This window comes from Eupeodes corollae, chromosome 1 (genome assembly GCF_945859685.1).
Source record: "Eupeodes corollae chromosome 1, idEupCoro1.1, whole genome shotgun sequence".
Taxonomy (NCBI): domain Eukaryota; kingdom Metazoa; phylum Arthropoda; class Insecta; order Diptera; family Syrphidae; genus Eupeodes; species Eupeodes corollae.
The window spans coordinates 41,465,662-41,481,587 of record NC_079147.1 but is presented as its reverse complement, the minus strand read 5'-3'; the positions used below and the strand labels follow the sequence as shown (position 1 = coordinate 41,481,587).

The 15,926-nt window shown below is 36.7% G+C and overlaps 1 protein-coding gene across 1 annotated transcript in view; it reads right to left on the bottom strand.

Annotated features, from left to right (window-relative positions):
* Positions 1-11,715: 11,715 nt before the first annotated feature.
* The window catches only part of LOC129942845 (corticotropin-releasing factor-binding protein), a 100,555-nt gene continuing 96,344 nt past the window's right edge, over positions 11,716-15,926 (bottom strand). Inside the window, exons 3-7 of the mRNA XM_056051939.1 lie at positions 13,053-13,255; positions 12,880-12,986; positions 12,694-12,812; positions 12,472-12,632; positions 11,716-12,413 (exon numbers count right to left, since the gene is read on the bottom strand). Coding sequence (XP_055907914.1) covers positions 12,174-12,413; positions 12,472-12,632; positions 12,694-12,812; positions 12,880-12,986; positions 13,053-13,255 — 830 coding nt within the window. The 3' untranslated portion in view covers positions 11,716-12,173. The remainder of the gene's footprint in view (positions 12,414-12,471; positions 12,633-12,693; positions 12,813-12,879; positions 12,987-13,052; positions 13,256-15,926) is intronic.

The window sequence follows — 15,926 nt, the reverse complement described above, 5'->3', positions numbered from 1 at the left end:
CCTATAAGTCTATCATCATTCCTTCTTAAGACCTTGGAAAGATTGATTGATATCCATTTAAGGACAAGTATTGATACAAGACTTCTGTCTTCGTCTCAACATGCCTACTGTAAAGGTAAATCGGTGGAAACAGCGTTACACACTTTAGTACACACCGTCGAATATTCCCTAGATCATAAAGAGTTCACTATGGTTGCTTTCCTTGACATCTAAGGTGCCTTTAACAACGTGGACAAATCTGCAATCACATCTGCACTAACATCTTTAAATGTAGAGAGTTAGCAGAAAAATTAACTCAAAACTGGGCAATTCTCCTGGCAGACGATTCGTTAGAAGAGGGACAACGCAAGGTGGTGTTAAATCCCCTCTCCTCTGGAACCTAGTGGTGAATGAAATCCTAACTAGTCTGGATGCGGATTGTTTCAGAGTGATAGCCTATGCAGACGACGACGTTGCTATAGTAGTTTCCTAAAAGAACTCTTAAAAAATGACTTACTCGTAGACACACTAATTCCTTGGGCTATATTAAAGGAGTCCAATTAAAATTCTTAGACGAGGCTAAATAACTGGGTTTTGTCTTAGACAAAAAACTAAACTGGAAACGCAACGTACAGGAAAGTGTCAAAAAGCTACCGTAGCTCTCCTTCCTTTCAAAAAAGCTATTGGTAATAAATGGGGCTTACAACCCAGAATCTCGCATTGGCTATACACATCGGTAATCAGACCGATTTTTTGTACGGTGTGGAGGTATAGTGGACTGCTTTAGAGAAACGTATAAACAGGGATAAGTTAAATAAAGTTCAACGTTCAGCTTGCCTATGTATAAGCGGATCGCTTCGCACGACCCCATCTACGGCACTGGACACCTTACTCTACCTAACACCTCTTGAAATATTAAGCAAACAAATAGCTGCAAACTCTGCTATTCGCCTCAAAGCTTCGTCGCAGTGGACCTTCAACAACATTGGCTGCTCCGTAATTCTTAGGTATTTATAATCAATTCCAAAGCACACAGACTACATCATCCACCAACTACAATTCGACAGAAACTTCCAGGTTTCTATAGCTTCCAAATCTTTATGCGAGGATAGGGCATTCCTGGAAGACGTGACGAGTCAATCCATTTTTAAAAAGATATTTCAAAAGCAAAAGAAGGGGTTGGTGGAAGTTTGCACTCTGAACGATTGAAATTTATTCTCTCATTCCGCCTTCTCAATCATTGTAGCGTGTTCCAGGTGGTGCTTTTGGCTATAAAATAAGTCTTGTCATGGCTTAACGAAAACGTGATATCAACGTCTGATATCCGTATCTTCTCAGATAGTCAGGCCGCTATCAAATCTCTGGACTCTGTCTCTACAAACTCTATAACAGTCCATAACTGTCGATCATTCCTTATAGAGATAGCACAACAGTTTAATATTCACCTTTGCTGGGTGCCGGGCCATAGAGACATTCCAGGTAACTGTAAGGCAGATGAACTCGCCAGGAATAGTACAGTACAGCCCATCCTACCACGTTTGAAAAATGCTGCAATACCAATCGCTACTTGTAAACTGTTGCTAATGCAAGACGATGTAAGGAGGGCAGGCACCAGGTGGAACAACATCACCACGTGTTAAGTCACAAAAAGCATCTGGCCAATACTGCATTCAAAACGTTCAAGGTGCTTGCTCACTCTAAACAGATCGTATATTAGCTCGATAATAGGTGTCATAACCGGACACTGTCTAATAGGAAAGCACGCCACGAGACTAGGCGTATTCTCAAATGACTTTTGCAGAAGCTGTATGGACGAGGAAGAAACAGTTCTTCATCTTCTCTGCACATGTCCTGATCTGGCTCGAAAACGCAAGAATTACCTAGGAGAATTCTTCTTCTCACGTTTCGTAAGGGGCTCAAACTGGTTCCATTGACCTTAGGAGGAAGCCTCAAGATTCAACGGACTGTTGCACCATCTTATTTAATTATTTTAAGAAATCGTGTGAAATGTAATGCTTCGAAAATCCAACGCTGTCTTATATCGTTAAAGTGTTACTATCTTTATTTAAAACGAGTTTAAACGATGAATAACAGCATTGAAATGATAATGAAACGCTTTTGTGGATGAAAACAGGAGTAAGTATGTCTGTTGGGTAAGTTTATCAAAAAGTGTTGAGTTTTCTGCAGCTAAATTTTAAAACACAAACAAATATTTGACAGTTCATAATATATACATAAATAATATTATTTATATTATATACAAAATACTAAAATACTATACCTCCATTCACTTGTTGCATGTTCTGAAATATATTGTTTCAAATTTAAGAGAGTAATTATTTCTTCTAAGGAAAATTCAAACCTTATTGATTGTAATAGAGTATTATATTTCATCTAAAAGAAAAAAAAAATATATTTAGAAAATTAGTTTATAAGGGTCTAAAACTTTTGCTCTAATAGCATGGTAATGATTTGATTCAATTAAAACACAACAATTACATTAGGTTTTTAAAGCTGTTTCCTAAGTCTTTGCAATATAAAAAGGGATCAAAAGGGTTGACCTTTTTCCACTTATCTTTCTTCTTTAGTTAATCACGATTCTATAGACGATTAGTATTTTTCTTGAAAAGTTTTTTCTACTTTAAGCAAAGTTTAACAAAGAAACTTTATTCTTTAAAGGAAAAGTATTGCTTTAACAAAATCTAATTTAACTTCTACAAATATTGGAGGTACGGACGGTAGGATGTTTTAAAAAATTGATTCGCTCACCGTCTGCTTTTGCAACAATCAATACTCACTCCATCACTTACTCATCATTATTATGAGGTATATAAACATTTGAAGATAATGAACATTAATTATAAAGATAGACTCAAATAAATTAATGTTAATTTGTTTTTAATAGAAGGGGAGACCAATATTGCCAATGGTTACCTGATTTTAAGACAACAACTGATATTTGCTACAACATAACAATTTAAAAATAGACATAGACACATTTCGAAATCTTCTTTGGGGTATAACACAATTATTTTATTAATTAAGATAATCAAAGTTACAATTTAGAAGTAAGAATTTTTTAAGTTTTAAATGAGTTTTGTTGAAAATAAATTATCAAAGAAATGGATTTAATTAAAAAAAAACAACATATTTTGATTAAATCGTGCAAAAGTTATAGGTTTGAAGAATAGAGGCACAGGTCAGCTGAAGTAAAAATGGAAGAAATGTACCACTTTTTCAGGCAGAAATAGTTCTTAGAATCAAAGTCATTAATATAAGAAATATTTAAAAAAGTGACTCTAAATTCAAATAAAATGTTCAAAGGAAACGTTGATGTTTTTAAATAAGTGATAATCTCGATCAAAGGAAATTTTATATAAATTTAAAGTCAGAAGCCACTTTAAACAAAAGTCACGAAAAATAATTAAAAAAATAGTTATCTAATGTCATTTTACAATTTTTCTATTTGTTATTAATGTTAAATAAAATAAAATAGCAAAATGCCTAAAACCCCCCTAAGATATGAGTAGAGTATCTTGAATAGTTTATGAAAACAATCCAAATTGTCAGGACAATAAATGTTTCTAATTATTGTTTATTATTATGGTTTCAATACCTTACTGATGAAAATAATATCTTTAAATACATTGAGCGAACGTGATCAAATATAACTGGAAAGAATAGCTTAAATAAAGATGGGAACGAGAATAGAGATGAAAGTTATGTGCAAGATACTTTTATTTTACAGTTTTTGTAACAAATTAAATGACAAAATAAAAAGATTCTAGGATGGCACCCACACTGATAACTTCCATCACCTCTGTCTATTTGTTTTGAAAACTTTGTAGGTTTTCGTGTTGGGTTATAAAAGTTGTCAATTGAATTATTCTTACAAATTTTAAAATTACCAACAATATTTTTGATAAAAAAAGAAATAGTTTAGTTTGAGAATCTAATTTTGTTTAAAAGATTTTTAGTCGAAAACAAATTTTTACCATTTCTTAAATTTTTACAAATTGGATGGAATGAAATTAATTTGAGAGATATCAAGAACCGAACATCAATTTTTTACCAAATTTGCGTTTTTTTTTGTAGATATCATTTTTTAAATCCAACGGTCCGTTAAAAAAAAAACTATTAAATATCAAAAAAATATTTTCTATGAAATAAACAAAGTTTGTAGACAATATTTTTAATTTTTGAAGAGCTATTTGAGTCGAAACTACATTTTTACCAAGTTTTAGTATTGTTTTTTTTTGTTAGGTTTTTATTTTTGTCAAAAAACTCTCAACTCGATTTCTCCGAATATTGAAAAAAATATTTCTTATAAGTTAAAATTAGTTGGAAGCCATAATGTTAAAGTTTTAAAAATATATTTGAGTCGAAAATCAATTTTTACCAAGTTTTGTTAATTTTTTTGTTTAGGTTTTTATTTTTTGTAAAAAAACTGTCAATTTGATTTTGCTCAAATTTTTTCAGAATGTTGACGATAATATTTCTCATAAGAAAAAATTAAATGGAAACCAAAATCTCAAATTTTTGAAAAGATATTTGTGTTGAAAATCAATGTTTACCAACTTTCGTTAAAGTTTTTCTTAAGTTTTTATTTTTTGTAAAACAAATTGTCAATTCTATTTACTCAAAATTTTACTGAATATTAAAAATAATGCTTTTCAAAAGATAAATGTTGTTTAAGCCATAATCTAAAATTTTTGAAAACATATTTGAGTCGAAAATCAATTTTTATCAACTGTCAATTCGATTTTTCTCAAAATTTTACCTTACTTACTTACTTAAGGTGGCGCTACAGTCCGGGGTGGACCTGGGCCTCAACCAACAAGCGTCTCCAGCCAGCTCGGTCCCTAGCTAGCTGTCTGCAGTTTCGCACGCCAAGTTGGTTGAGGTCCTCTCCCACCTGGGTGCGCCACCTGAGTCGCGGTCTTCCTCTCGGGATTGGATTCGAAGACCTTCCGGGCTGGAGCGTTGATGTCCATCCGCTCTACATGACCTAGCCATCTAAGCCGTTGGACTTTAATTCTGCTAACTAGCGCTGTACAGCCCGTACAGTTCGTCGTTATATCTTCTCCTCCATTCTCCATCTATGCGTACGGGACCAAAAATCACCCGAAGAATTTTTCTCTCGAAGCATCCTAAGACGTTCTCATCTTTCTTTGACAGGGTCCAGGCCTCAGCGCCATAAATGAGAACCGGGATGATGAGTGTCTTATAGATGGTGATTTTACATGCTCGAGAGAGGACTTTACTTCTAAATTGCCTTCTAAGTCCAAAGAAGCAGCGATTTGCAAGAGTTTTTCTTCGTTTGATTTCAGCGCTGGTGTAGTTGTCTGCATTAATAGCGGTGCCTAGGTAGACAAAGTCCTTAACTACCTCAAAGTTATAGCTGTCCATGGTGACGTTTTGTCCAATACGTCGTCGTTCAGTGTCCTTTTTTGATGACAGCATATACTTGGTCTTGCCCTCATTGACCACTAAACCTCTCTTCTTCGCTTCCGTCGCAATGCTCAAAAACGCTCCACTGACATCACGCTTTGATCTTCCAATTATGTCAATATCATCTGCGTATCCGAGTAATTGGATAGATCTTTGGAAGATTGTGCCTCTAGTGTTGACGGTTGAGTTTTGCACAATTTTTTCCAGAACGATGTTGAAGAAGTCGCATGACAGTGCATCGCCTTGTCTAAAACCTTTTTTGACATCAAATGCATCGGTAAGATCTTTTCCGACCTTGATAGAGCAGCGTGCATTCTCCATCGTCATTCTGCACAAACGGATAAGTTTGACAGGGATGCCAAAACTAGACATTGCTCGGTAGAGCTCTTCCCTATAGATGCTGTCATACGCGGCTTTAAAATCGATAAAGAGATGGTGGGTATCGATTTGAAGCTCCTGGGTTTTTTCCAAGATCTGCCGTAGTGTGAATATTTGGTCGATAGTGGACTTTCCTGGTCTGAAGCCACACTTATAAGGACCAATAAGGTTGTTGACGAATGGCTTCAGTTGTTCACATAACACGGCAGAGAGGATCTTATACGCAATGTTAAGGAGACTGATGCCTCTGTAGTTGGCGCAGTTCAGAGGGTCTCCTTTCTTATGTATCAGGCACATTATGCTGAGATTCCACTCATCGGGCATGCTTTCTTCCGACCATATTTTGCAGATGAGTTGGTGCATGCTCCCTACCAAGTCATCGCCTGCTGCTTTGAATAGTTCGGCGGTGATGCCGTCAGCTCCAGCAGTTTTGTTTGACTTAAGTTTAGATATAGCTATCTTCACTTCGTCAAGGTCGGGTAGGCGGAATTGTTGATCTGCGTCGCCGAGGTTGAGTGGTTCTATCTCCCTTACAGCGGAATTCGGTTCGTCATCGCCGTTATATAATTTGGAGAAGTGATCTTTCCATATTCTCAGCATCGACTGTGGTTCTACTACGATGTTCCCTTGATCGTCTTTACAGGCTTCGGTTCGTGGCTGGTACCCTTGGGAGGTTTTTTTTACCTTTTGGTAAAATTTACGAACCTCATTCCTGTTGTGACATCCCTCTATCTCCTCGATCGCGCGCTTCTCATGCTCTCTTTTTTTCCGTCTAAGAAGCCGGTGTTCCTCTCTCCTCTTCTGCTCGTAGAGCTCGCGAGCAGCTCTAGTCCTTTTGTGCAGCGCCGTTTTGTATGCCTCTTGTTTCGCTGCGTGAGCTTGCCGGCATTCGTCGTCAAACCAGGGGTTTCGCTGTGGTGGCCGTGTGAAACCTAGCACTTCAGAGGCGGCATCTCTGATGGCTGCAAGGCAATGTTGCCACTGGTTTTCAATGCTTAATGCAGGAAGCATAGGACTCCTTAGGAGGTTATTAGACACTCGATCGGAAAAGGACATGGCAGTCTCTTGCGATTGTAGCCGTCTAACGTCGAATTTTCTCACAGTACTTCCTTGCTTTGGCTTGGATCGGGATATCCGTAGCCGTACCTTGGCTACAACGAGGTAGTGGTCCGAGTCAATGTTGGCCTCTCGGAATGTTCGGATATCCTGGATACTGGAGAAGTGTCGTGCGTCGATCGCAATGTGGTCAATCTGGTTGACGGTTGATTGATCAGGAGATTTCCATGTCCATGTCGTGAACTGCGTACTAGCTACCAGAACGTCTCGCCCCGCAGCGAAATCGACCAGCCTGAATCCGTTGTCGGAGGTGGTGTCGTGCAGGCTGTATCTCCCGATTATGCCACCAAAGATGTCTTCTCTTCCTAGCTTGGCATTTAAATCTAATAACACAATTTTAATGTCATAGCCAGGGCACTGCTCATAAGTCTTGTCCAAGAGTTTGAAGAATATGTCTTTGGTGTCTTCATCTTTCTCCTCTGTTGGGGCATGCGCGCATATTAGGCTTATGTTGGCGAATTTAGCCTTGATGCGGATTGTCGTGATGCGCTCGCTCACGCTGTTGAAACTCAAGACTTTTTGCCTGAGCCTAGTTCCAACAACAAATCCACACCCAAATAGACGCTGTCTTTGTTCTGCGGTAGCAGTCGCCGTAGTAGATATCGCAGTCTTTTAGTTTGCGTTTGCCCGGTCCATCCCATCGCACTTCTTGGATGGCTGTAATATCTGCCTTGCAGCAGTTTAGGGCTTCCGCTAATTGTTCGGCTGCACGTGGTCTGTTAAGGGACCGAACATTCCACGTACATATTCGAAGTTCGTTGTCCTTATTTCGTTTGCGTGGGTTGTCAACAGTGAATTCGTCCGTATCCGAGGCTTGTTGTTGCTTCGAAACTATGATGTTTTTACGTGGCCAGGAAGTCACCCCGACGGCACAACCCCCAACCTGGAGGGCCAGATCCTTCGTATAACTCCAAGGAAGGGGAGCCGGATGAACCGCTCCTTATAGGCCTGGGCTCCGAATATGTCGAAGAAGCCCTATAAGGTGTTCACTAAGTAGTTCGACCTTACTGGAACTGTAGACGCCACCGTTGATTCTATCTCGAGAATTCGTCCGCTGCCGCCTGGATAAGGAGAGGTGCCTTAGTGGAAACACCTCTCCCCCCCTCTCTCGTTTGCTGCCCCCAACAACTTTCCACTGGGGTTGGAACCCAATCTCCAGTTGAGGTACTAGGCACCCGATGTTCACCGCGGGGAGGTGAGAGTAGGAGTTGATAGACAGAGGTGGGCTTTGAGAAAAACCTGTGGACGCTTGTGTCCTCTTGAATGCACATGTCTACCATTTGAACATCAAAATTTTACCAGATGCTTGAAACTTTATTTTTAGTTGCACACAATTGTTTTGGAGATGAAATCATTTGAATTCGTAAAATTTTTGAGGTGACAACATTTTTTTTTCAGTTTTTTTTTTTATTTATAAAGAAAACGTTATTTGAATTATTTTCAAAAAATATATATGTTTAGTTTCACATTACGATATATTATATAAAATTTAATTCAAGTCTCTAGCGTTTTTGGTTCGTAGGATATTTAGGGTTAACCAAAATGTTTATCTTTTTTTTTTTAAACTGCTATGTTAATAGTAGTACCCGTGGCATGATGGTTAGTGCGTTGGACTGTCCCTTGTTAGTGACGAAGGTTGAGCTTTAGCTCATCTTCAATTCAATAAAAAACAAAAAGTCAGCAGGTGTCGATGGTATATCCAACGTTGTACTAAGACATTTACCGATGGAGGCAATTGACATTTACACCACACTCTTCAATAATGCATTGAATAATGCATATTATCCAGTGCATTGCAAGACCGCTGTGATTCATCCTCTCCCGAAAAAGGGAAAGGAAAGGACAACCCCAACCCGTCAAATCTTCGGTCGATAAGTCTTCTTCTTGTCACATAAGTGACAATGTAACTTCTACCACTACATTCTCACTTAAAAATGGTCTTCAACAGGTCTTTACCGGCTTATATCGAACAGCCGTATCTTCTTATGTGCATTACTATTCCAACGAGGTCCTATTCAACGGGGCTCGAATCAACAGAATTGACAATTTCGTGATAAAACTCGTTCGAGGTCACATTGCAAGAGCTATGTCTTCGACCAACAATTTAATTTTCTGGGCGTTCTATCCGAACGACGAGTATTTTGAGAGTGACGCTTGAGCGGCTTCATTCCCCCAGAGGCATTCCTCTTTTTAGATAGATGCGGTCTGATACAGGATAGATTGGCAGTTCCGTTAATCTACCACGTCAGACGACAAAGCGTGGATAGGCGACTCCTGTACAATCGGGACGTTATAGCACAAGGCGGAGCAGAGCTCCTTCGGTTCAGTAGGGCTGTGTCCGGGACCGAACTGATAGGGTGAAGCAGGAGAACCAGTTATGATAGTGGGTAGTCGGGATGGGGTTTTAAGCCTTGGCCGGCTTACATACTTGTTTAATAGTATTAGGGTTTAGTTTTAAGTAGAATAGGCATGGTGGCAAAAAAAAAAATACAAAAAACAAAAAATATGAAAAAAAACATTAAAAAAACAATAAATAAAAAAAAGACAACAAAATATGAAAAACGAAAATGTTAAATAGTTAGATTTGCTGCTGTGGTTGTTTTAGTTTTAAGTACTTTATAGGTAGAATAGGTAGTTTAGGTTAGTTTTAATTTATATTTAAGGTCCTAATTTTAAGTAGTTTGTAAGTAAAAATAAAAAAGGATATTGATATTAGTTTTTGTTTTCAAATTTTCTAATAAATACAAAATAATTAAATTTAAATGAAATAAAATAGATCTTAGGGCCGAAAGGCATTAGTTTTAAGTGTTATAGTTTAACTTAGAGTGTCCGTATGGGACCATTAAGTTAGTTGTAAGTTATGTATAATTAGGCTAGTTTTATGAATTTTTGTTTAGCTTTAATGAATTAATAAAAATGAATGAAAAAAAAAGTGCGTTGGACTGTCATGCAAGGGGTCTTGGGTTCAATCCCTGCCTGTGCCACCTAAATTTCTTCACGGGTACTGCCTCTTGCAAGGAATTGACAAATCCTCCAAAAGTAATTCTTGTCATGAAAAAGTGCTTTCTCAAATTAGCCGTTCTGATTCGGCATATAAACTGTAGGTTCCTACCATCTCTGACAACATTACTCGCAAACAGGAAAGGTTGAGAAGTGTAAGTCACTAGGCCCTGCTTCTTCACGGACTGTTGTGCCACCTAATTTATTTATTTATGGTAAAAAACCACATTTTTTTGATAGTTCTTTTTGCATGTTTTTGCATTATTATCTGTGTATTCAAAAGCATTAAAAGTTTACTGGTTCTTGATATACAGACGAAGAAAACAGCTTCCCGAATGAATATCGATGATTTCAGACATTTCCGTATTCTTAGAAATGTAAACAAAATTTCTCAAGCTAATTTTTCACTCTTACTCTAAAAACAAAATTTATAAAGTGATCGAAGTTACTATAATGGGAGAAAGTTAGAAAGTATTTTCCTCTCATTTTCTTTTAATAGTTGAATTAGTGGGTGAGTTATGAATATGTTATAAATAATAGAAAAGAAATATGGAGCCGGAAATTCATACCACGACCATGTTTGTCAATTTTTCAAAAAGTCAAAATATTAATAACAAAACCTTTTTAGTCGAAAACAAATTTGCGTATAATTTTTTAGAAGTTTTAATTTTGTGTAGAATGAAAAAAATGTAAGTCTATATCTTTGTCTATTCTCAAAATATTCTAATGAAACATCAGTTTTTAACTATTTTGTGAATTATTATTTTGTAAATTCTTCTTCTGCTGCTAAGTGTTTAAGTTTTATCCGAAGATGCAAGATCCTATAAACTACTTGAGTCTCCTAGACAGAATTCAAAAAAGAGCTCGAGCACCGTCTCGTCTTAAGGTTTCACGCCCGTCATTATTTTATCGCTACTTTCATAAACAATGCTCTATTGAAATAGCCAGTTGCATTCCTCCCGTCAAACAATTTAACCATAAAACCGTACTTCTAGGAATGTTCATCAGTTTACCCTTGATCTCAATTTCGGACGTACTGTAAAGTACAGAGATTCTTTCTTTAGTCGCACTACACGAATGTGGAATGCTTTACCAGACTCAATGTTTCCCAGTCATTACAAAGTGCAGACATTCAAAACCAATGTGCATCGGTATCTCCTTTCTAATCCTATCCTCTCTTCCTAGTTGCTTGCATTGTGATTAATCATGATAAGGGTATTCATATCGCCTTGAGTGTGCGTATAATATAAAAAAAAATATAAAAAAATTGTCAATCGGATTTTTCTTATTTTTTTTAAATGTTAAAAACAGTATTATTCTTAAGATGAAATTATTTTAAGGGGAATATATTTTTTAAATATAATTGCTATAGTAAAAAAGACCAACTCAATTTTCTTAAAAGTTTATTCTGCATCTTTTGATGTTTTTATCTGTAAAACGCAATTTATTATATCTGACGATTTTTGAGATAAAGCAGACCGAAAAATCCGTCGAGAAACTTCAAAATTTCCAATTAGACAAATCGGACCGATTCAAATACTTATCGGGAGTATTGCAACGTCTTTAAAATGTTTTCCGATCGTTTTGTTAAAATATAAAATTTTCAGGAGCAATTGAGCAAAATAAAATAAAATATTTTCTTAATTTTTTTGATCCACTATACAAATCGTACCAAAATCCAGCGTCATCGGAAGTTTTTTTAGTAAATACTAACTTTTCTGGACCCGTTGGTAAGTTCTTTCAAAATAAACACAGTAAACAAGTTTTATCTTCAGATGTCTAATTATTTTATTCAATAAATTATTTTTTGTTTTGATTATTTTAACATTTATATACTCGAAAAGTATTTTAACATCAAATAATAATGATAATGATTTTTATTTTTTTGAATTTTTTAAGGTAGGTATTTTCAATTAGCATGTTTATGAATTGGTATTTACACATTTTGGAGATAATATATTTATTATTTTGCTTTTATTCTACATTTTATGAGACATTACTTCTTGTTTAGATGTAAGTACATAATGTACATTTTATATGCATTTGGTTTTTGGTCTATCACTACTTTTTTGGAGACATTTTTGGCTACTTTTAAAGTTTTCTTTTATGTTCTTATGTGTGGGAAATTTGTGATTATTAATAAATAATTGTTATGAGATATTTTTTGTTTTAAATAATATAAAATCGTAGAAGTTTTTTGTTGTTGTTTGTTGTCGATGGATGTTTTAAGAATATTGAAATTAAGCAAATTATAATGGACAGACAAGTGTAGCAATTTCCAAATCATTCTCATCGGCCTTTCTTAGCGCAACCACAGCTAAATTTTGATATTTTCCACTCGATACAAGACGAATTGTAGTAATGCCACAGAAAATAGCCTGTTCTGGACCACGTTCATCTGAATAGCCACAGACTTCACATGATTTCTCCAATCCACTCGAATCCAATCCAGATGTTCCTCCAATTTGAAGCCTATCAGGCATAGTACACTAAGGAATTGAAATTTGATATTTACATTTTTGATATATTTTAGAATAACGATCTTACCTCATAGTTAACTTTTTCCTTCATAGCACTTTTACCGCCAATTTTCAAATTTCCCAAAGCTACAACAGCTGGGAAAAGTGCTGACAGGGTACAATTTCTTTGATGTCCAAAATTACTTAGCTGATAGATGGCAACAGTGTCGTGGACGAGAATGTTGCAAGCTAGGAAATGAAAAATATATGCTTTTTGAGTTTGAATTTTAAAATCGATGTTTAAACTTACGTTGAGTAATTTTATGGAAACGGACATTTGCTATAAATGAACCTCGGGTTGGAATTCTGTATTGCAGCAGGGCTGCATTTTGATTGGACCGGAAGAATTTCTTATTGCTAATTGGTGGCCTATTTGAAAAAAGTAAAAATATTTGAATAGTTTTATAATAAATACTTTTATGAATAAATTGTTTACCATTGATTGTAATTATTACAAAACTCGACTATACGATCATCTCGTGACTTATGGTGATCTTCAATTCCAGGGAAGTATTCTCCATTAAGTTCCCAACCATCCACAAACTGTTGGGGTTAAAGTAAGTTTATAATTAGTTATCTCAAAACCATTCAGTTTTGTGAAGAACTTACCGCCATAAGTCCACCTGTTTCACAATTGACATCATAGTATTTCATTGTTATTTCGATTATAGTGTCAGGCTCTCCAATCACATATAAACCGCAAACTGCCATAGAATCTCCTACGTCTAATAAGTCTACTTCTTTGGGTGGAATCATGTGTGGAGTCTTCTTGAATACATAATCTCCTGGCTCGGATGCAACATGCATGCAATCTGGAAGTAGAAGAGGTTTCATGTTGTTAAATCTTAACTTATACGTTTGTCCCAAATTAATAAATAGACCACGGTTAACGTAAATGTCATTTTAGTGTCATTTGTTTAAAGGTACTCGTAAATGGCTGGCAGCAATATTTTTTGTCCATACATTTACATCTCTTACACAACTTAATGAGAAAATAAAGACGCTTGGAACGATTATACCAACATTTCATTGCCAATAATTCATCAGATTTCATGCTGGTATATAAAGAAACCATCCCACCGAACAAAAGAAAAGATAATGACATGAACATGAACATGAATACTTCCTTCCTTCCTTACATCGGGCATTTGAAGAGGCTCTATTACAAAAACAGTGATGTTTATTGACTCGTGGATTATACCTCTTAAGGATACCATATTCAAACAAAAATATACACTTGATGACTTTTCTATCCCATATTACTTGAATGTATAGATATGTATATAGTTATATGAAAATGAGTTCGATAATGTTCTTTTTATATAAAAGTTACATCACAACGATAAAATTAATCTTTTAATGATGAGACTTAAGTATATGCACAAACATTAGACCCACCTACAACTGTTTAAGGAGATTTAAAAAAAGTTGATTGAAAACTTTCTTTAAGACTTTTGTTTCCATCAGGTAAGTTCAATGGCGCAGGGCTAACATTCCGAAGAAGCTAACATTTGAGTAAGAGACTTTTGTAGGGATAGGTAAAATTAATTTAAAAAGAAATGCTTTTGTAACAAGCATTTTAATTTACGCAAAAGGATTTTCAATAAAAAATCCATTAATTAAAATAATTATTTTTCTTAGGAATGATACAATTGTCTAAATTAATCAATTTAATTTTGTTCTGTTTATAACTTAACTTAATTATAACAACAACGCTGTTCAATACATTCAAGAGGACACAAGCGTCCACAGGTTTTTGTCAAACCCCACCTCTGCATATTAACTCCTACTCTCACCTTCATCATCGGTGAACATCGGATGCCTAGTACCTCAACTGGAGATTGGGTTCTAACCCCAGTGAAAAGTTGTTGGGGGTAGCAAACGAGAGAGGTGTTTCCACTAAGGCACCTCTCTTTTCATCCAGACGGCAGCGGATGGATTAAACGATGGCGTCTATAGTTCAAGTTAGGTTGAACTACTTAGTTGAGCACCTTATAGGGCTTCTACGACACATTCGAAGCCCAGGCCTGTAAGGAGGGGTTATGCCGGTTCTCACCCTTGGAGTTAAATCGATTACTTGGTCCTTCAGGTTGGAGGTAGTGCTTCAGGGTGACTTCCTGACCACATGAACCCAGTTATGAAGCACCGACAAGCCTCGGATACGGACGGATTTACTGTTGACTGTTAATAGAACACATGCAGCCGTAGAACTAGGGAGGGCTCTAGACTGCTGTAATGCAGACATCACCACCATCCACGAAATACGATGATATGGGCCAGGCAAAAAGAAGATGCAAAACTGCGATATTAACTATGGTGATTGCGACCAGAAAAAAACCAACAACTCATATTTGGATGCGGCCTTGTCATTGGAGCAAGACTTAGTCCCACAAGTCTTGAGCTATGTGTGCATCAACGAGCGCCTCATGGCCATCTGTATCAAGGTTAAATTTGCTAACATTAGCCTAATATGCGCACACCAACAGAAAAGAAGGATGAGAAACTAAGGATATGTTTTTCGAGCTCTTGGATAAAATATACGAGCAGTGTCCTAGGTACGATATTAAAATTGTCGTGGGCAATTTTAATGCCAAGCTTGGTGGAATAATCGGGAAAAACAGACTGCACGACAACACTTCCGACAACGGCTTCAGGCTCAGACTTAAACCACTACCTCGTTGTAGCCAAGGTAGCACTTCGGGTTTCCAGACCCAAGGCAAAACAGGGGGGTCTACCACGATATCTAGAAATGAATTATCTAGATCTAGAAAGTAAAAATCTCGAATATGAAAATCTAGAATGGAAAAAATCTCGAAAACAAAAATCTAGAAAATAAAATCTCGAAATGCCAAAATCTAGAAAAAAAATCTCGAATGCAAAAATCCAGAATGTATGTTTGAATTTTTGAGCCTGTGTTCAAAATTCGCGCGATGGGAGAACGTCGAACGGCTACAATCGCAAGAGATCGCCAAATCCTTCTCCGACCGAGTTAGAAGTAACCTCTCTCGAAGTTCTCTGCCGCAAACACAATGTATCGAAAACCAGTGGAAACATTGCCAAGATGCAATCAGAGAAGCAGCCTCTGATGTGCTGGGTTTCAAGCAGCCACCAACAAGGAACCCCTGGTTTGATGAGGAATGTCGGCAGGCAAATGCAGCCAAACAACAGGCACGCAAAGCGGCGCTACATAAAAGGACGAGAGCTGTTCATGAGCTCTATGAGCAGAAGAGGCGAGAGGAACACAGAGTTCTCAGAAGGAAAAAGATAGAGCACGGTTTAAAAGCAGGAATGAAGTTCGAAAGTTTTATGAATAGGAGAAACGAAATTCACAAGTACATAAAACGCGAAGAGAAGGCTGCAAAGATGAAAGTGGAAACATCATAGTGGAACCGCAGTCAATGCTGAGGATATGGAAGGCCCACTTCTGCAGACTGTATAACGGCGACCACAAACCGAATTCCGCTGACAGGTATTCAACATAGT